This window comes from Fomitopsis serialis, assembly GCF_022376445.1.
Source record: "Fomitopsis serialis strain Sig1Antser10 chromosome Unknown B0H18scaffold_25, whole genome shotgun sequence".
Classification (NCBI taxonomy): Eukaryota; Fungi; Basidiomycota; class Agaricomycetes; order Polyporales; family Fomitopsidaceae; genus Fomitopsis; species Fomitopsis serialis.
In genome coordinates, this window is record NW_025954985.1 from 151497 (window position 1) to 171162 (window position 19666).

The 19666-nt window shown below is 56.7% G+C and overlaps 5 protein-coding genes across 5 annotated transcripts; 2 read left to right on the plus strand and 3 right to left on the minus strand.

Annotated features, from left to right (window-relative positions):
- Positions 1-2283: 2283 nt before the first annotated feature.
- B0H18DRAFT_875173 (uncharacterized protein) lies at positions 2284-2994 on the plus strand (the record flags this gene model as incomplete). The annotated part of the gene is made up of 1 exon (XM_048040404.1): positions 2284-2994. The coding sequence occupies one exon, from the start codon at positions 2284-2286 to the stop codon at positions 2992-2994; it is 711 nt and encodes a 236-aa protein (XP_047894550.1).
- A 161-nt stretch (positions 2995-3155) lies between these two features.
- Positions 3156-4461, minus strand: B0H18DRAFT_875082 (uncharacterized protein; the record flags this gene model as incomplete). The annotated part of the gene is made up of 2 exons (XM_048040394.1): positions 3156-3916; positions 3972-4461. Coding segments are annotated over 2 exons (1251 nt in total), but the record flags the coding sequence as incomplete, so codon positions are not given.
- A 4786-nt stretch (positions 4462-9247) lies between these two features.
- Positions 9248-9895, minus strand: B0H18DRAFT_875119 (putative phosphatase regulatory subunit-domain-containing protein; the record flags this gene model as incomplete). The annotated part of the gene is made up of 1 exon (XM_048040399.1): positions 9248-9895. A coding segment is annotated over one exon (648 nt), but the record flags the coding sequence as incomplete, so codon positions are not given.
- Positions 9896-11767: 1872 nt separating this feature from the next.
- Positions 11768-13093, plus strand: B0H18DRAFT_954114 (WD40-repeat-containing domain protein; the record flags this gene model as incomplete). The annotated part of the gene is made up of 8 exons (XM_048042241.1): positions 11768-11860; positions 11939-12031; positions 12086-12242; positions 12292-12439; positions 12492-12551; positions 12606-12859; positions 12918-12943; positions 12998-13093. The coding sequence occupies 8 exons, from the start codon at positions 11768-11770 to the stop codon at positions 13091-13093; spliced, it is 927 nt and encodes a 308-aa protein (XP_047894553.1).
- Positions 13094-15444: 2351 nt separating this feature from the next.
- B0H18DRAFT_1118141 (uncharacterized protein) lies at positions 15445-17099 on the minus strand (the record flags this gene model as incomplete). Its single annotated transcript, XM_048033722.1, has 8 exons — positions 15445-15530; positions 15585-15756; positions 15809-16445; positions 16503-16572; positions 16621-16649; positions 16710-16780; positions 16836-17031; positions 17080-17099. 8 exons carry the CDS (start codon positions 17097-17099, stop codon positions 15445-15447), a joined length of 1281 nt encoding a protein of 426 aa, XP_047894554.1.
- Positions 17100-19666: the final 2567 nt, after the last annotated feature.

Consider the following 19666-nt stretch of genomic DNA (forward strand, 5'->3'; position numbering starts at 1 on the left):
GCCGCGTACTAGGCCGCGAAGCAAGCTCTTGGACGACGTGCTTCACCGGGTTTGCAGCGTTCAGATCGCAAAGTGACCATCTCGCATCCCAGAGGTGTTCATGCATGAGGGGGATCCCCTGTCAATTGCGCATCAGTCCCTTGATTCACTTCGTCACCTCATATCGTAGCCCTGCGCTTTATAGCCTCGTTTCGGGAATCGTCTCCAACCTTGCTATGTGGAAGTGGTCAGTCAATACGCATCGTCGCCTCATGCGCGCCGACAGAATTCTCAGACACTTTGTGAGAGATAGAACGAGAACAAACGAACCATCGCGTCACTGGCAAGGCGGCAGAGCACCAGCTACCAGGTAGTGCGCACGAGCAAATGGACGAGCAAACGTGAAGGGGCCGGATGTGCGGGTAAGCAGGCAGGTGGGTAGAATAGCGGGAAGCCCGAATGGGCGCACCGATAGGTGGGTGTGCAATGCGTTGGTACGGGCGCATGGGAAGGCTCAACGAAGTTGTCTGCAAGTTACAAGCACTTGCTTGTCCTTATCGCACCGAAGAGAATAAAATTCTGGGTGGAGCTTATCACGAAGAACAGAGCTCGAACGTCATAGCAAGCTGGGATCACTAACTTGAACGAGACAGCACCAGAAACATGTACGTGGGTGCCCATACATACCTAGTCTGTCCAACTACTCGCCCACGACCGAAGGGGAGGATTCAGGATCTGATTCTGGGAAACATACCGAACGAAGAGGCGGATTGACCAGTTGCCTGAAATCTGAGACCCAATCAGAGACCCCATACGAACAGCATGCATTCAACATGAAGTCTTACGCGGTACGGCACCCGCACGATGTAGACTTCCCTTGCGCCCGCGAGGTCGGAAGAGTACCTCTGCAAGTGCTCAGTTAAATCTCGGGCTTGCATTGTGTGTCGACTGACCAATGAACGTGAACGACGTGCCGATCGACCTCTGCCAATTTCCGCAGTCAGGCATATCTATGAATGACCTCTGGGAGTGTCATCTATATTGAACGGCTACTCACAGACTATGGATTCCAGCCGCACGTTGAAGATCGCGTAGTGGTCATGGGCGCAGAGAGCTGAAGTGTTGACGGCATTTGCCGCGCGATAGCGAGGTGTTGCGACGGACTCAGGATGGCCCGGGACGGTCCGGGGACCGGGGTACTGGTGATTGTTGTCCATATTAGTCTCCGTTGCTGTCCACAATGGCGGACGGAACGCCCTAGAAGTGCTTGAATAGGACATGCCACGGCTCGCCGCCGTATTGTAACCGTGCACTGATGCTTCCGCTCGTTCTTATCCTCTTCGTTGGTCCCACCGGCGCAGCCATCTATAAATACAGATGCTCTGCCAGTGTAAGCGTGTAAGCTCAGTCCATCTACGTCGGAACATCGCCAGTAGGCTTCACACATGGAACAGACAACAGGCCACATCCGCGATCGCTTCCGGAAGCGGACACCCTCGTACGAGAAGCTCCACGGTGGCTCTGATGATCAATCGGTGGGCATCCCTTGTGTTGTGTAACGCAAGTGTGAACTGACTCAGTGCTTCATACAGGCAGGCCCTTCCCTACGCGGCTACAGTGTCTTCGACGATTTTCGCGGTAATCCCCCGAGCGTTTGCCCCAGTATGCATCGCACTACGGACGTAAGCAGCTCAACATTATAACTTCATGTTGACGACTTTGAACTGAAGGGCTGCCTCTCCAGGTGCACCTGACTCCGACAACTTCGCCAGGGCTCTAGCTGCGCCACCGCGAGAGGATGTTGGCGCGCCATACGAAGGTCTGTCATTCACCCAGACGGGGAGTCAAGCTGGTGGCTTGCCGCCGTATGCGCACAACCAAGGTCGCGGTCGTCCTCCCTCTGCTCCCGCCCTCGCCGTTGTCGGCATTGAACGGCGTGATCACGTTCTCATACATAACAACTCTTCTTCGCCTCCGATCTCAAACACGGTCAGTGTGGATGAAACTTCCCGTGGTGGTCACGAAGATGTTGGGACTGGTGTTGCCCCTCCTTCGAGCTCGTCGAACGTGCCTGACCGCGCGCCCTTGCTTGCTGCCGATGCAATGCTCGCAGGTCCTCACCTCTTTTTCAAGTTCTTCTTGGACACGATCGTCGCTGCTTCCTTCATTGTTAGGCAGTGCATCATTGTGATGCTCGGCGGCGCCGCTTCCATTCTTCTGGTCGGGGTCTTGATGCAAGTCTTCTGTCACTACGAGGTACATATTCCGGAACGCGCTCACCAATTCCTACCCCCCACGCTTTGTATGCAAGCAGCGCAGGCGGACCCCGCGACTGCGGTGACCCTGGAGCGCATAGCGAGGGAGATAGACATGCGACTTCTCCGTGCTTCGCAGGACGACCTTGGGCTTCGGGACTTCGCCAGTTACGCTGCTGGCGCAAGACCTATCAACGAGCTAACGTCCCTTACTTACGACACTCGAGGAATTGCCGAAATACTATTTGCTTCCACTTTCGCGTCCGGAGAGAGGAGGCCTTCGCCCTCCACGGTCCTGAAGCGCAACCTGCTACCAGGGAGCTGCTGGCCCATGGTCGGGTCATCCGGGTATATCGGGATCAGGCTCTCGGACCCCGTCCGCATCAGGAATGTCACGATTGACCACTTACCCTCTTCACTCGACCGCGAATCTCGTACGGCGCCGCGGTCCGTCCTTGTATGGGCCATTCTGCCTGTCTCTGCATCGGTGAAGACCAACGCCGCGACTCAGGTCAAGCGTACGTTCCCGATCCCATCCGCGATACCCACCGGCTTTGAGGCCGTTCCTATCGCTGAACTGGAATACGATGTCTTGAAGCCACAGCACATTCAGACCTTCCCGGTCGACGACGCCGTGCACTCGCTCAAGATCGAGGAGGTAGTTTTTCAAGTCTTGACCAACTGGGGTTCGCCCGATTCGACCTGTTTGTATCGAGTGCGGGTTCATGGCGAATCCGACGGAAAGGAGGAGAACGCATGAGGAGGTTGAGTGCCTGGGTCTAAATGAGGATCGAACAGCGGACATTGCCTTCAACGGATTGTACAGAGCGTAGCACAAAATGCACTGTGAATGAATCGACATCGCAATCATTGTAGAGGTGTTTTATTCTATGAGTACAAGTACGAAACAACAAATCCACGTCACCACTGACATAGGCGCGAGTGAGCTTCCTCATCCATAGATGTTAAGTTGAATCGTACCTTGTCCAATGGTAGGATATGCACACACCGATCCCCGGGCCCAGGCAAGACTCGATTGATCGTTGCTGCATGACACACGATGTCGCGGACCGTCAAAGCGAGCAACTTGGGCATGAATGCTGAGTAGAAGAGACGCCCTCCGGCCATGGGAAAGTCCCTGTAAGGGTCAAATTCACGATGATGTGGGTCTAGGGACCGATACTCCTCGACGATGATCCACGTTCTCCATTCTCTTGGTCCGGTCGTAGTCTCTGTGCCTACAGCTTCCTGTGCGAGTATCTCCCGGATGCGTCCGGCTCTCCACTCCGTATCACCGCCTATTCTGAATACTACTATGCTGTCGTTCCGGGACGTTGCATGTGGCCTGTATCGAGCACCCAGATATTCCACGGACTTCAGAGAGATCGCACGACGGCTTGCTTGGCCCACACGTGTGTGCAATGCCTCAATAACATCCTGCGTAAGAGCGTGCGGCCGAGTCTTTTTGTCGGCGTCCTCGTCTTCCCCACTGTCCAGAGTCGCATCGGTCTTCGAGTCGAAAGAGAGCACGTCGTTAAGGGTCCCTCTGGTGTCGGACTCGAAAGTCTTCAAGTAGGTTGGTATAATCTTATGCAGTGCCTGAGGAAGCGTCAGACGGGAGAATAGCGCCCGCAGGTTCTGTCGAGTACAGAAACGATTGAGGAGAGTGACAGAAAGATCCTCTACGGAGAGTGTTGAGCAACGACATTACATCAAGTCTCTCGATGTTGAGCTTACCTATCCGGCTATTTGTCTTGATCCTCTGCATGATAAAATTGGCACGCTCAAAGACAAAACACCAGATAGCATGCGCAGGCCCCAGCGTCTTGAGGACCATAGGAAGGTGACCGAGGCACATGTGCTGATAGGGACTGATGGTCGTCCCCGGAAACAGCTCCAGCAGCTTCGTTAGGTAGCGATGCATAGCCGTCTGCATCTCCCACAGACTCTGCTCAGTCACCGACCTCGCTGTTGCTAGTTTGACGGCAGTGACTAGATCCATAAAGTTTCGGAAGAGTGCATACTCTCTCCTGCCGCTCGGAAGGGTCCCCCAAGCCCAACCCAAGGTGACGACAAGGTTGATGGTACAGAACGTCCGCCACTCGTCCGCTGAGAGGGTCCCTGAACCTGGAGCACCTGCTTTTGACGGTGCCCGTGAGACTTCAGACGGCAATGTTATGTCCTGCATCTCTGCCCAGATGAGACGCAGAGTGTGTTGACCCAAAACCCTGGTCCGCGATCTCCGGCTCGTAGCTAGTCGCCCGTCTTCGTCCGTTATACCTCTTCTATGACGCTTCAAAATCGTGAGTCTTACAGACGCGGGCGCGACGGGATTTTGAACTTACATCTTGCTGCAGCCTCGAGAGTGCGTCACGTTTGCTCATCTTCTCGGCCTCACGCCGTGTACAACCCAGCTTGGACATGCAGAGCGCAGTCACGGATGCGACACGGAGAGCCTTGAGTTTAGTTTTTGATCCATGTTCGAATATATCTTCAGCGATGATGAGCTCAGTTTCGCTGACAGGTAAGTTCGCCGAGGGAGCTGTTGGTTTAGCAGCATTGGACGTATTCTTTTCTTGAAGCTATGGGCATACGTCAGCTTGTGACCATGCTAGGCGTGGAAGAGGATACAGACGTATAAATTGAGCCTGTACAATAACTGTTCTCTCTTCATAGCCTGGTAGCCAGAAGGCTGACCACCCAATCTCTTGGCGCACAACTCGGCGAGTACAGAGGCGCGTAACGTTCGCAAATGAGACTTTGAACCATAGTCTAGGATGGCCATCGCATAGTCAACTTCCCATTGCGTAGGCTGGCCAGTCTTCCGGGAGAGGGATACGAGAGTTTCGTCGGTATCGCTCGGCTCGGACACCCCCTGTGCGTTTCTCTGCGGCGGTTATCGTCAGCGTTGACTTCCCTGCAATTCAGAAGCAGAGCATACGTAGTTATCGAGCTTTGAGCGTAGCTCGTGGAGTCGAAGCTTGTCATATTGTGCCTCACTGCCGCCTAAAGCATGGACACACGCTTTGATTAAAACGGGTAGATTGTGGGTCGGTAGAGGAGTCGTGTTCTTGATGCGTAGGGCAGCGAGAATCTCCTGCAGCTGAAAATCGTTGAGAGGAGTCCAGGATGACACGGGGGCACTCTTGGCTTTATCTTGTGGAGCACCTTCATTCTGGTCCGCCGGCCACCCTGCTTCCGTCCTCTGTCGATGTTCGGTCGGTCGTAGTCATACATGAAGGAACGGATGTACTAACGAGTTTAAGCAGACGACTGCGCAGCTTTCCGATCCGACCAGAGTATGCAAGTTTGAGTTCCTTGCACACGATCCTGGCTACCTCCTTCGGCAAACGTTGAATGTCGCGATCGGTCCCCGTCTTAACCATGATATGGGCCTCGCGCACTTGATCATCTGTGGGCGCATTCTTCGCCGGATCATTGGAGCGACCCTCTAATCCGTCCTTGAATCTAGAGTCCATACCCCACACGTTGCTGCAATGACGGTGGAACAGACCGAGCAAGAGGGCATGCATGGGATCGATGGCGGTGAACTTGACAGGATCCCAGTACGGTAGTCGCATGAGCTCCGACCAGCGGATACCGTGCTCACGGAAGAGCTCAGCCCGTTCATCCGGATCATCGCTTCGCCTCCAACGCTCTGCAGCCGCTCTCTGCTCAGCGCCTCTTCGAAGCGGCCAGTGCCACCATTCTAGATCGTTGATGTCGTCCAGTTTTAGGAAACAGTGGGAGCAGAATAAAGTGGAGCCATGTCCAGAGAACCCCGCCATCTGTCTAGCCGCAAGTAGATCCGAGACGAGGGGACATAGCATGCATCGAGCAGTTCTGGCTGACTTGTGAAGGGATGTCCGAGTGTACCGGATCCCATGATACCAGGCATCGAGGAAGTCGTCCACGAGGGGCGACAACAGTGGGTTGATATGTTCTTGTGATGGATGGGTTGGCCCGGGGATGATTCCGCAGAGGAAGAGATTCTCCTCTTTGTACCGCAACGAAATTGGAAGGTTTAGACATGCCAGGTATATAGCTCCGACAGACACCGAAGCGTTGCCGCCTTTCCCACTCGGAAGAAACCCGTCCATGCAGATACTGAAGACGTATCGTCCCTCTGTTATATCGGGTTGGACGAACATGCCCCCGTCGGGATCAACGAGGCCACGAAGTGTCGCCGTATCGAAAAAGTCACCAATCTCTGCGGCGTCGCCTGTCTTCACTGCATCGACCAACGTTCGATCCATGACCTCCTCCATTCCCGGGCGACACAAGAGGCGCCCTAGCCAATCCTTGAAATCGTGATACACGTACTGACGCGCAGGGAAGGTTCGCAGCTGTCCATTGATCAAGCGCGACCTACGCAACTCGGCCCCGCAGACGTCTCCACTCGCTGTCCACTGCTTAGTGCAATGATCCGGATAGTCGCTCCCTCCCCCGAGTCGGTATATTGCAAAGCACTGGCGGCAGCAAACGTACGGCTTGGTCTTCGGCGAGATTGCGAGGTCTTTAATCACTGTTCGCGCGTCGAGCGGTATCTGAGAGATGACGCGAGCATACTCTGAGTTGTGTGGTGCGGATTCTGCACCTTCCACGAAGGTAGGTGTTAGGGTAAGGAGTAGGTGCAGACTACCCAGGACGAAACCGCAGCGCTTGATCGAGAGTCCGCAGAGAAGATGGAGGACGCCGACGATCAGGTAGCACAACAGCACTAGCGGGTTGAAGAATCGCGTGTTCGGAAAGACGTATGGCTCTACATGGATCTCGTTAGCTTCTCACTGCAACAGTGGGCTAGATATCGAACCAGTATCAACCGACGTCTTTTCGCCAGGCAGCTCCGGTCTCTGGCTTCGCAGGTCCTCTACTGCCTCCAACCGCTGTCGTTCCCATTCTGCGACTTTCCACCTTTCTACCTCAGCCAGCGTAGCGCCAAAGTCCATTCGAAGTAAGTCAGCTCGAGTAGCAACAGATACGTTCCGGCTATTCATTGTCGTTTCGAGATCGACGTAGGTGTCCAAAAGCCACTGTTCGAACTCAAGGAGAGCCGCATTCTGGGGATCGTCGTACGCGAGGCCGAAGGTACCTGCGTTGATTTCTACAGCGTCATCGCTAGCCCCCTTGACTTCCGCAGCAGCTGATGACAGCGCATGAGGTGGGGTTTGGAAGATCATATGGTGGCCTTGTTCCTCCAGTGCTGACTTCCTTCTCGGAAGGTCGTCCCGCAATTCTTGTAGATGGGCAATGGCAGGGTGATCCTGTGGTGTCGACGGTCGTTTGAAAGGCGCCTCTCCGCTGGGCATATTGGACCGGGCCTGAGCATACGCGCCGTCCTCAAGGTCTGTGCTGATACCTACAACGACATCGACAATATATCAACAACTTTAGGCAGCTTGGAGTCGCACTCCAATACCTGGGTTGACATCCTCCGGTGCGTTTCCGCGGGGTTTCCGGTGTGCGTAGAATTCTTTCCGCCCGTACGGTTTTCCCGGCATCCGTTTGTGGGTTAAAGGATGCTCGCTGATAACCTGGACGCATTCAAAGCAGTCGCACCAACGCAACTCCGCAGCGGCCGCTCGGTTTGGCATGCCTATGACAGTGGCAACCGCAGAATCCGAATCGTATGCGCGGGAGGAAGTGTGTAGCAAGTATCTATCAGCTGTTTCCGGCGCCGCGCATCGCCTGATCGAAGTGTACTCACGTACTGGCTAGTACTCAATCGGTGCCCTACAGGAGTTCCGAGTCTAGAATGCAGGACGGCATGCAACAACACATACATAGGTGAACACGGCCGGGGCGCAGCGTTGGCTCGCCGCGATGTGTTAGGATTAGTAAGACAGATAAGCCTGATCGATGATCGCCACTTCCAACGTTGAGCGCGTTTCATTCTCTCGATCCATTACATAACTACGAATTACTGTACATTGCAATTGATTGCTGTCATTATACGGAAAGCATCCTTGTTCTCGCGCAATCCACGCTCATCCGAATATAATGCCATTTATTTCCGATTTATTGTTACACATCACCCGCCCGATTGAAATGTACTACACTTTTCTGCTATCCCTACCGTCTCGCCCGCCAGTTTGTCTGCCTGCTCGCCCACCTCCTCACCTACCTGCCTGCGCGTTCGTCGGCCGTATCTGCGCGCTGGGCATTCGCCCAGTGCGCCTGCGGTCGCCGTGTATGCGGTTGCCCACGCACTCACCCGTCCGCCCACGCGTTCGTGGGCCCGCTCGCTCACCCTCATGCCCCCCCCCGCCCGCACCTCCTCCTCGTCATCCCCGCGCATGTCGCTCGTTCGTCGGCCGCGTGTGCGCGCAGGGCATTGGCTCTGCGCGCTCGTGAACGACGTGGTCGTGCAGCAGACGGGCAACTCGCCCGCTGGTCTGCTTGCCCGCCTACTCGCACTTCCGCCTGTATGTGCGTTCGTCAGTGTCTGCGATCTACCCCTTGCCCGCTGTCCACTCACCTTGCCCATACGTCGTGCACCCGCTCGCTCGCCCGCCCGTTCTTGCGCCCGCTCGCCCACCTGTTCGCCCGCCTGCCCGCTCGTCCTCCGCTCGTCCACTGATACGCCCGCCGCCCGTTCGTCGGCTACGTCTGCACGCAGGGCATCGGCCCTGCGTGCTCGTCGTCGTCGTGCGCATCGTGGCTGTCCGTACACCCGCTCGCCCGCCCGCTCGCTCACGCACCCGCCCAGCGCGCTCGCGGTCGGTGTGTTGCTGCCTGCCCGCCCACCCGCTTGTCTGCCCGCCGTGCGTCCGTCGGCCGTGCCTGCACACAGGGCGCTGGCCCTGCGTGCTCGCGGTCGTCGTGTGCGTCGCGTTGCACGTGACCACGTCCTGTGTCTGCGTTAGTGGGCTCACTCGCGTGCGTCTGCACTTACCTCGATGCCCGCGATCCGCTCGCTGTCCGCTCGCCTCCCGTCCGCGCCCGCGATCCGCCCTCGTCGCTGATCCCGCGCGCCCGTAGCCGGGGGTGCGATACGCATTGGGCGACGTGGCAGAGGGGTACGTGCTCGTGCGCGTGTGCGCGGCCGGCGACGGTGACTTCCACGGCCGCTTAAATGACGCGGAGAGGTCGTAGCGCGCGGAGAGCGGCGTCGACGAGCGGAGGTTGAGCGCGGGGCGAGGGCGACTTGCGCGCGGGCGACTGTGTGGACTGTGTGGAGGCGACCTTCTCGAGCTCGATGCGCAGGTCGGAGATGTTCTTCCGCTCGGTCTGCTCCTTCTCCTTCTCGCTCTCGCTATGGGACTGGACCGCCGGGCGGGAGAGGGCTGCGGCGGCTCTAAATGTCTGGAGAACTTGACCTGGAAGTTCTCGCCGTCGTTGTTGTCCCAGATCTCCTTGCCATCGACCGTATACCGGATCGCCATGAAAAGCGTCTTCTCGATGCGAGCGAGCATGTCGTTCAGGCGTATCGTGAACGCGAACACGTCGAACAAGCCGCCCTCGAGGGTGTGCACATACCGCGCGGTGACCTCGCTCGTCGTCTGCCACCAATCGAACGTGAACCGCACCGCGACCCACTTCTGGAACGCCATGTTCTTCACACGCACTCGGCCCTGCACCGCCGCGCCGTCCGCGCCCAACGTGAGCTCCTCCAACGCGCAGTCCGCCGCCTTCCGCTGGGGTGTGTCCTTCGCAGGCATATTCACCACCTCCATCGCCAGCCTGCCCTTCTTCTCGCCAGCGCGCTTCTCGTCCTCGCAGAGCTCCTCCAAAAGGATCTGACGGCGGCCTCTTCGACATATCATGTCAGATGCCGTGTGCAAGAACAGCGCATGGCAGTCACTGGCGAGAAGACAGGCCGGGGGCAGGCGATGCTCGGATGCGGGCACGCGGCGACAGGCTGAGTCCAGGTGAGCGAGTTGTCGAAGACAGACGATAGACACGGACAACACGAGTGCCGTGCTGTCGACAGCAAAGGTTTGCGCATGCGGTGCGGCGACGTGCACGGGATCGAAGATCCCTGTGGGTGGCACTGGCATATATGTGTGCCCACGGCTCGAAGGCGGGTAGACCATGACCGAGTGACGCCATTTATGCCTGCTCCAAAGCCGAGGTAGTGTTGGGCAAGCCACGCTACGCTTCACGGTGTCGGAATGCAAGGGGGAGAGAAGCACCGGTCAGTGAACACGCACCGGAAGCCTGTCTGCGATCGCCAAATACTCACCGTCCTTGCGCGAGGCGCTGCAGCACATTCTGGATGTCCTTCCCGTCGCCGCATCCAGCGCACTATACCAGCAGCGTGAGACAGAGCCTACCGCAGCAGCAGAACCGCCCTTACCTGGTAGCCTCGTCACAGGAGGATGGAAGCAGGGTCCGCGCGATCGCCGCATGCTGGTTCTCTCCCGGGCTCATCCTGACACCGCGCCCGCCTATCTCAGTGCCATATCCATCAATCTTTGGTGTCATACCCATCCAGGAAGCTCATGGCCCGCTCGCGCACATGTGGCCTTCGCGACTGCCTCAACCTTCTCTGACGCCGCACCGAACCTACTATATCTATGTCATCATCAGCCCCGGCACCTGAAGTAGATAGAAGCCAAGACCATAACTCACATTGTGGGCGATGCTCGCGTTCAGGAGGACACTATCTTGAAGATGACTCCAATAGCCTCGCGCAAGCCCAGCGGGGTCACGTCTCAGACATCTTAGCCGTCAATCGGCCGCGCCCGTCGCCCTCCTCCAGGTCGTAGAGCCATGCGGTAGCCAGGATGCCGTCGGCCGGCGAGCGCGACGGACGAGCCTCGGGGACATTGAACGAGCGCCTGGTTCCGGCCGTCGTAATACGAGAAGCTGACGTTCCCTGCGCTCAGCGTCATGCACAGGCGGGGTCAGCGGAACCTCACCAATTGCGGTCTCGACGGTCGTGATGGTCAGGTCAGGCGCGTTCGGCTTGTCGTGCACGCCCGTCGGGTGGTCGGTCAGCGTTCAACAGCTTCTCAGTGTCGACCACTGTCTGGTCGATGTACCGGTATTAGACCGTGGCATGATATAGGGACCGTAGAGCTACGCATATAGTCAGCCAGTCACTTCGCCAGGCGACGACGCGACGACGCGCATAGTCGACTCACTGTGATTCGATGTTCAAGCTGCGCGTTGGCTGAAGCTTTGAAGGTCTGAAGCTAAGCTTGAAGCGCTGGACGGTGCTGGTGAGCGCTGAGCGCTTGAATGTCCGTCACCCGTCCGTCCCCCGACCGTCCTCGACCGTCCGCTAGCGCCCATCCAAGCAATCGCAAACAGACATCCGCCGCATTTGACTGTCCTTGTTTAATCTATGGCAGCAGTGTTGGGTCACTGAGTTTCGAACTTTTTGTCCTACGCTCTAGTCAGGCATCCCTGGCGAGGAGCTGCGTTTTCGTGCTTCTCGGCATCTCCTGAATTTCCGAAGTTGATCTCTATTCCATTCCGAGGCGCTTCGTACCAGGAAGGTGAGCAATACCTCCGCGCTACCATGCCTCTCGTAACAAAGCCGTTTGTTCGTCGCGTCTGAAATTGATGCGCCTCACTGACAGAAGATGTCGTCCGAATTCACACCCAGGTGGAAAGCGACTGACCTACATAACGATGCCATCAACTCCATCGCTATCAGCCCCGATGGCAAGTACCTAGTGAGTTGTAGCTCAGACTGTCGCATCGCGATCTGCTCCTTGGATACTGGAGCAGTGCTACATCGCATAGTCACGAAGTCCGCTGTCTTGTCTCTGGCTTGGACGGGGGCCCCGGACGTGTTCGTCTCTGGCACGGCGGACGGTACATTGCTCACGGTTACTGTGTGCATCGTAAGTTGACCATGATTTACTGTCGTCGGTGTGACCTAAGAATAATGCCACCAGTCTTCTGTGACAATCTCAGGCTTCGAAGGGCACCGCAAACCCATCGAATGTCTGGCCGTCAATCAGGCTCCTGTGCAGGCCGGAACCAGTCCTGTGCCATATATTCTGGCTTCCGCAGCGCATGAATCGGTAAAAGTTTGGCCATGGGAAGACACGGGTGGGTTTCGAACGACGACATATTATCGTGTATTGACAGGGTTGTCAAGGGTGGGGATGCGGCGAAGCTTTCCAACCGCCCCGCGCAAGCGCTTACAATGGCGACGAGGAGCCGCTTGTAACATCGGTTCAATGGCTCCACAAGGACAAGCACGCTGATAACAAGCTCGTCATTGCCTACCTGCATCATGGTATACAGTACGTGTGCTGCCATTCATTGACTCCGTGCTGATTTGCGGCCTTCCTCCAGCTGCCACCATTACGAGAAAGGCTCCTCTAGGGTACTATGGGTCATACACACCCCGCTATGGTGCGTTGTCAAGCACATACACGTCTCTTTGTTTGCCTGATAGTCTTCTGTCAGTGGAGCATGTGCGGTATCTCCTACAGGAGATAACCTAGTCATCTCGAACATAGTGAAGGGCTTTCAAGTGTACGAATTACCTTCAGCATCTCATCGTATGCATGTGAACATCGAGGATAAGCCTGATTGGCTCGTATCGCTTCCCGTCAAATATGCTGTTGGTGGTGCAATGTTATTCCATGGAGATTACGGCGGCAAAGTGAGATTCATCGACAGCGACCAAGGGGAGCACTTCCAGACACTGTATCACGAAGGTAAGCTCCGTTCATGCGCTTCGCATGCATCCTGGGTGATGACTGTACTGCTGCCTAGGCTGGGATGTTATTCAGGCACTTGCCGTGTGTACGATCTATTTTCACTGTTTTTCACTGACCTGAATGTCTGGCTTTCAGGTCTTTGACGACAAGACAACAGATAGAACCTTAGTTGCATGTGGGAGTAGTAGCCCTAGTTGTGTCAACGGCATCTGTGTCTGGGAGGCTCATTAATAATACCGAATGTTCGCGGGGTTGGAGAGACAGTTAACTCGCGCATGCAGTCGACGAGTTGATACTTAGCGGATGCCAGGCTTGGGTGTTGGACGGTAATGGTCTGTGGGTTAGGTAGGCCGACGAATACAGCCGGAAACATGCTGGACTCGAGATATGATTCGATAGTATGCTCTACTCGACTTGCTTGCATGCGTGGTCGTCGTGTCGTTGAAGCTCTCAGGAAGTGGGAAGAAGCGGTTTCATCTGTGAGATTCATAGGAGCGATATGGCCCTCTATGTGTACATGCAACGAGTGATGCGTTGCCGTCTCTCGCTCGCCATCCCTGCCGCTTGTCGTGCCTCTCGTTCGCTGTGCCTCTCGTTCGCCGTCCATCTCGTCCGCCGTCCACCATCTCGTCCGCCGTCCACCATCTCGTCCGCCGTCCACCATCTCGTCCGCCGTCCACCATCTCGTCCGCCGTCCACCATCTCGTCCGCCGTCCATCTCGTTCGCCATCCCACTTTCTGAGACGACCGCCTGCTGCTGTTGCGCGAGATGTTCACGTCAGCTCGCGGTGCCGCTGTCCTGCACGTACGTCTGTGACCATTGTTCGAGGTCGAACTGGTCTAACGCGAGTAAGCGTTACGTGAGCATTCACGGCATCAATGCACTTACAGGCAGGCACAACCACTCACTCATCGGGTTAGAGACGGGCGTGGTTGCTGGACGACGTGTCCGAATCTTGGTGTCGCGTAGCGTCGTTGACGTCGTGCTTGCCCGGACACGTTGTGGTCGTCGGGCTGATTGTAATGCCGTGCGGACGAACGCCGGCTGTTCGCAGAACGTAACGCAGTGTGCATCGCGGCGCGGAGTGGCTGAAGGTAAGACTAGGGCACAGTCTAGCTGACTTGGGAGTGCTAGGTGGACTCACGACGACATCGCGGGTACTGCTGGACACCGCCGTCGCTCGTCTCAGGGTACTGGTGCAGTGTGTCAGCAGGGTCCCTCAAGGGTATGGAAGACACTCACCGACCTACCATGTGATGCTGCGCATGCACTATTGCATCGTCCACGCTTGGGCGACGGGAGGGGGGACAGAGAGCATCTTTCATGGGGTAGCGCGACGCCGTGCGGATGAGGATACCGCCCCGCGGCCGATGCAATGCGAAGGATTGACAGAGAAGACAGAGAAAACTTGAGACGCGCGTGAGGCTCCTGAGGACGCATGAGAGACGAAAATATGGTGTGAGGGAGAACAGTCGCCGAGATGAATTGATTCAATTGAATGTATCACTGGGGGAGGACGAAGGGATGTAAACCAAGACGAGACGACGCACATTGTAAGAGGCGGACGATCACACGCGTGACGCCTCTGAGCCGACGATGAAAGACGCATTGGGCGGGCATCGTGAGCACGGGATTGTGCTGGCGATGTCTCGCAGTGTCTCGAAGCCTAGAGACAGTAGGCGCCTCAGATGGTGCAGGAGACTGGTGGCACGAATGCTAGTATGTGAGATGGAGCAAAGATGATGCGGGAGCTAATATTAATGTTGAGAATCGTGATTGGCTCACTCTCCAGGTAGTCCCCGAGAAATGGAGGAGGAGGGAGGATGGAATTCCCGTATCGTGTAATGACGACTTCTGCAACATACTCGGGGAGTGGTCGTCAAGCAAGTCAACTGGCGACGATGAGGATGGATGTGGCTCGTTAGTATAGTCTGTGTACGGCACGGGTACGTACGCAGGTGTCGAGCTGCGGCGCGTGGCAGCGTGCGACGCGAACGGAGAGTACTAGGCGATTGGGACTCAATGTCATCATCGCGTCCTGACGTCGTCATTCTCAACTGCCTCGGCGCGCCAGTCATGGCGCGCGATGGGGTATGCTGTCCAGCACTGAAGTACTGACGGTCGGCGCGGCGACTGGTGCTGCGGAGACGCGCGCCGTGGCAGGAAAGTCGCGGTAGTCCGGGTCGTGCGCGTGAAGGTCGCCGTGGCGGTCAACGTACTAAATAGGCACTCGTCTAGCCCGTGTGCTAAGTGCGTAATATGGCGGGTCGGGCTCGTCGTCGACGCGCTCGAGGAGGAACCACTCACGTGGGCCGGTTCTAGCAGCCAGGAGATATCCGCGGCGCGCATGCAGGGTGCGTACATGGAGGTAACGTTCACGTACTCACGCAAACACTCATGAGCGCTCGCTTGCATGCTCGCCCCCTGGGCGCAACCCGTTTACGCATAAACGCGTGCGGCGCACTTGACGGATCCATCCGTGAGAATCCTACGTCAATTAAACCACAAATAACAAGCCGACAGGTCCGCGACAGCATTCTACAGGGGAGCAACATATATAGTGCCTGATACCGGATACTAATCACTCTGCTCCGAGTCCGACATGACTGCCCTCCTCCTGCAACTCAACTGAGGATGTCTCCGGATTGATGGCAACGACGGTGACGTCTGCGAGATTGATCAGTAAGCTATAACACACCATGCCGAAGAAGGACGACTGACCCCAGATGAGAGTCGAGTTAGGCGCCACAAAATGCTTATTTACCATGCGAGAGTGCGAACCATATGCTACATTCGGCGGCGTCACCAAAATCTCGCGCTGCCCTACCCTCATGCCGGCCAATTTGTGTTGTACGACTGGCAATAGGTTCTCTTGACCCAATTTTATCGTCATCTGGGTATCTGGTTATTCGCCACGGCGGTTGCGATCAAGGGTAACTACGTACTGGGCGAGCCCGAGAGTCTACAATGATCTCGTTTGTGTCCTGGACAGTGATGGTGAGTGCAAGAGCAACAATGTCGCCGAACTTCAGTGCATCGCCGGCGCCTGAGGTCAAGTCGAGTGGCTCCATCCGTGTCGCAGATGAGGCCGGGTTCAACTTCTGGCCCTTTGTCGTATTAGACGGCTGGCTACGTTCGCGCGTACTGCTGCTGATCTGCCCTCCCATGTTCGTCGAAGGACCGGCGTAGCTGCCGCTGGGTGCATCGCCGCGTTCGCGCGTACTGTTGCTGATCTGCCCTCCCATGTTCGAAGGACCGGCGTTGCTGCGACTGGGTGCGTTGCTGCGACTGGGTGCGTCGCTACGTTCGCGCGGAATCTTGCCTGTCGGCCCTCCCGTGTTCGTCGTAACGCCGACGTTGCCGCGATCGGGCAGTGCAGCAGCAGGTCTCGCCGGTCCCGCCGATCCACTAGCCCTGTCGGGCATAGCGCGGGATGCGGAACCCAAGAGACTCGCAGCAGGTTTGGCCACCACATTTGTTCTGCTCGTCGAAGCACTAGCAGAGCGGCCGGCATCTGGGCCATCGTCGTCGAGTCGTGGACGCTTGTTGCTATTATGCTGCTGGACCGGTTGTGACGCTGCTCTACAAGACGGGCAAACAGTCAGAACGATTACAACTTCTAGCAAGCTGTCCACTTACTCAGACGCTGTCGTCAATGATCGGGGAACACGCAAACCAGATCCCGGCAGTGGACCGGAGGTATCAGGAGCTGATCGGTCTAAGCTGCTCGTAATCCATCATAAGCGCATCCACGTACCAGCATAGTAACCCAACAAAGAGATGGAACTGATTCAAAGCTTGTAGGTCAGCATACAGGGTCGGCAGGGATCAGTTCGGATCACTGACGTCCTGCCACTGGCCTTAAGCTGATACTGTTGTCGCGCAGCGAGCCAGATGTTGAGAACGACTTGGTCCATCTGCACGCATACAGTGAGCGTCGTTCATGATCGCCGGCAAGTCGACAGCACATACTACGCCTGGATACAAAGAGCACAAAATCACGGAACTTTCTTCGACGCCCTGGGGGCTATTTCCGGAATTCCATGTCAGCTCTACAACCGTAACGTCGCCCGCAGCTCTGACGCCACTCAAAGCGGCTTGGGTGATATGAACGTCATAAACCTCGGGCGAGAACCTGATGGGTTGATCGGGGTTGAGTGTCACTCCCCTGAGACAGTCAGTGTGTGCAGAGTACGTAACGGTCTAAAGATCTCACCAGAATGAGTGTACGGGCATGTTGGAGGGAGGGCGATCGTCGGCGCGTCTGTGGAGGACGCGATCAGCCACTGATATATCAGTATTGACGCCGAAGAATGCAACAGTCACTCAGTACTTACATTGTGACACGAGGAGCTCGCAGACAAAGGATCGAACCAAAGGGAAGGCTGTCCAGAATCGCCGACGTCGGCGTGGGTCCAGATAGGGGTGCGAGCGAATATGAGCTAACGTATGTGGGGAGTGTTGACGGCACCTGTTCACGACAGCAGCCTCGCGCCGCTGTACTCTCCACCGAGATCAGGCGGCGGAGCGAGAGTATGGGGGAGCTATACGGGGGAGCTAGCGAAGTTGTGGCGAAGGAAATTGCCGCTGTAATCAGCAAAGATTCCCCTTGCCGTAGAGTCCTCGTTGAGAACGCTCGGAGCTGCGAGTTCACGGGAGAACTCAGCGTAGTGACCCGTGAACGAAGTATGGTGAGGGTGAGTTGATTAGTGCGTGCACGACTGGGGACGTGGGAGGCCCATGTTCCCGTCGGAACGCAGCCGCTCGGTAGGCTCGCCACTTACAAGGCTGCAAGGAAATGCGGTGGGTTGGCGTCGCGCAGAGGATTCACGTGTCCTTGTTCCGCCTAGTGAAGATAGCCGTGACATCGCGCTGTCTGTATGCATTGTCACTGTGCTGTCGTAGAGACGGACTTCGCCGGACCTGCGATGGCGTGCGGGAATGCGATTTTCGCCTGTCGTCGGGGCTGATCCAATACCAGTCAGCTGGGATTGGCAAACACATCAAACGCATCCCACCTGTGTCCTCCATGTCGATAGCAACGCCTCGCCTCCACATCAGCGTTAGTAGGTCGATTGCATGTCGAGGACCGTCCGAGCTGTAAAGCAGTGCGCGTATCGCAGCCGCAGCGGAGCTTGATGCAAAGACATTACCTCCATGCAATCAACCTATAGGGATCAGCCAACACACGTCACATAGATTGCACTCCGGCAGGATCAAGAGCCACAGAAACCACCAGTACAGGAGGAATGACCGACCGACATCGCTGCTCAGTAGACTCGGTCGCGAGAAAGACGAATACACACCTTGGAAAGACCAATGTCTTGACAAAGCGGTCTCCATCGATGTCCTACACGAAGCCTTCACTCATCAGCACTGCCGACGCATCTCACGTACACTCGGCACTTCGCAAAGCGTGTTGAGCACGCCCTTGTCGCCTGCGAAAGCCCCGTTGGCCGTCGTCAGCGATGTACAAGCGGAAGGTACCATGAGAACGTCGTGAGCAAGGAAGAGTCACTGACCCCACCGGAGTAAGGCAAGCACGCAGCGAACTCTCCACCTAGAAAATCACAACCACAACCTTGGCAACCGCGCATCGCTGACCCACGAGCAGGGTGATTGCTCAGCGGCCTTGAGTGCGGGCAATTTCAAGGCTGAAACGTTCGCGCTTCGGGAGAGAACCGCAAAAAGGGAAACGAGTGCCCAAAGGAAGTACCCGAGCTTGGGGCATGTACACATGGTATGCCACTGATGAATCAGGAAGCACTGCGTTTCGGGCGAGTCACTATTTTTCGCCTGTATCTCTGCATGAGCGTCGTCAGCGTCTACGAATAAAACAACGGGGCGCGGTCTCACTTTAGCCCGCGCAAGTGGAACTCGATGGGCTGAGGGTCGCCGGGAAGCGGTGACGAAGGCAGTCCTTGACCGTAACGATTTGCCAAGACTGTGACGTGCGATGTCAACACGAATGCAGCATCGCGGAACCGTGAGGAAGGAGGGACGGAGACGCGGTTTGACAAAGGAATCAATGACGTACAATCGGATTCAGTGCAGAACCTGATCGGGAAGAGGTACACCAGGCTGCGGAAAAGCGGAGGCAAAGAGCGAGCCGGTCAGCAACCGTAGGGGACGGTGGTTTATAGCAGTCCAACCAACAGGGTGCAATACACGGCCGGGGACGAATCATACGGGAGTATCGGCAGCGGATTGCGGTTCGACAACGAGCGCGGGATAGATGGTCCCTGCGGGTGGCACTGGCATGTGTGCCCACGGCTCAAAGGCGGGTAGACCATGACCGAGTGACGCCATTTATGCCTGCTCCAAAGCCGAGGTAGTGTTGGGCAAGCCACGCTACGCTTCACGGTGTCGGAATGCAAGGGGGAGAGAAGCACCGGTCAGTGAACACGCACCGGAAGCCTGTCTGCGATCGCCAAATACTCACCGTCCTTGCGCGAGGCGCTGCAGCACATTCTGGATGTCCTTCCCGTCGCCGCATCCAGCGCACTATACCAGCAGCGTGAGACAGAGCCTACCGCAGCAGCAGAACCGCCCTTACCTGGTAGCCTCGTCACAGGAGGATGGAAGCAGGGTCCGCGCGATCGCCGCATGCTGGTTCTCTCCCGGGCTCATCCTGACACCGCGCCCGCCTATCTCAGTGCCATATCCATCAATCTTTGGTGTCATACCCATCCAGGAAGCTCATGGCCCGCTCGCGCACATGTGGCCTTCGCGACTGCCTCAACCTTCTCTGACGCCGCACCGAACCTACTATATCTATGTCATCATCAGCCCCGGCACCTGAA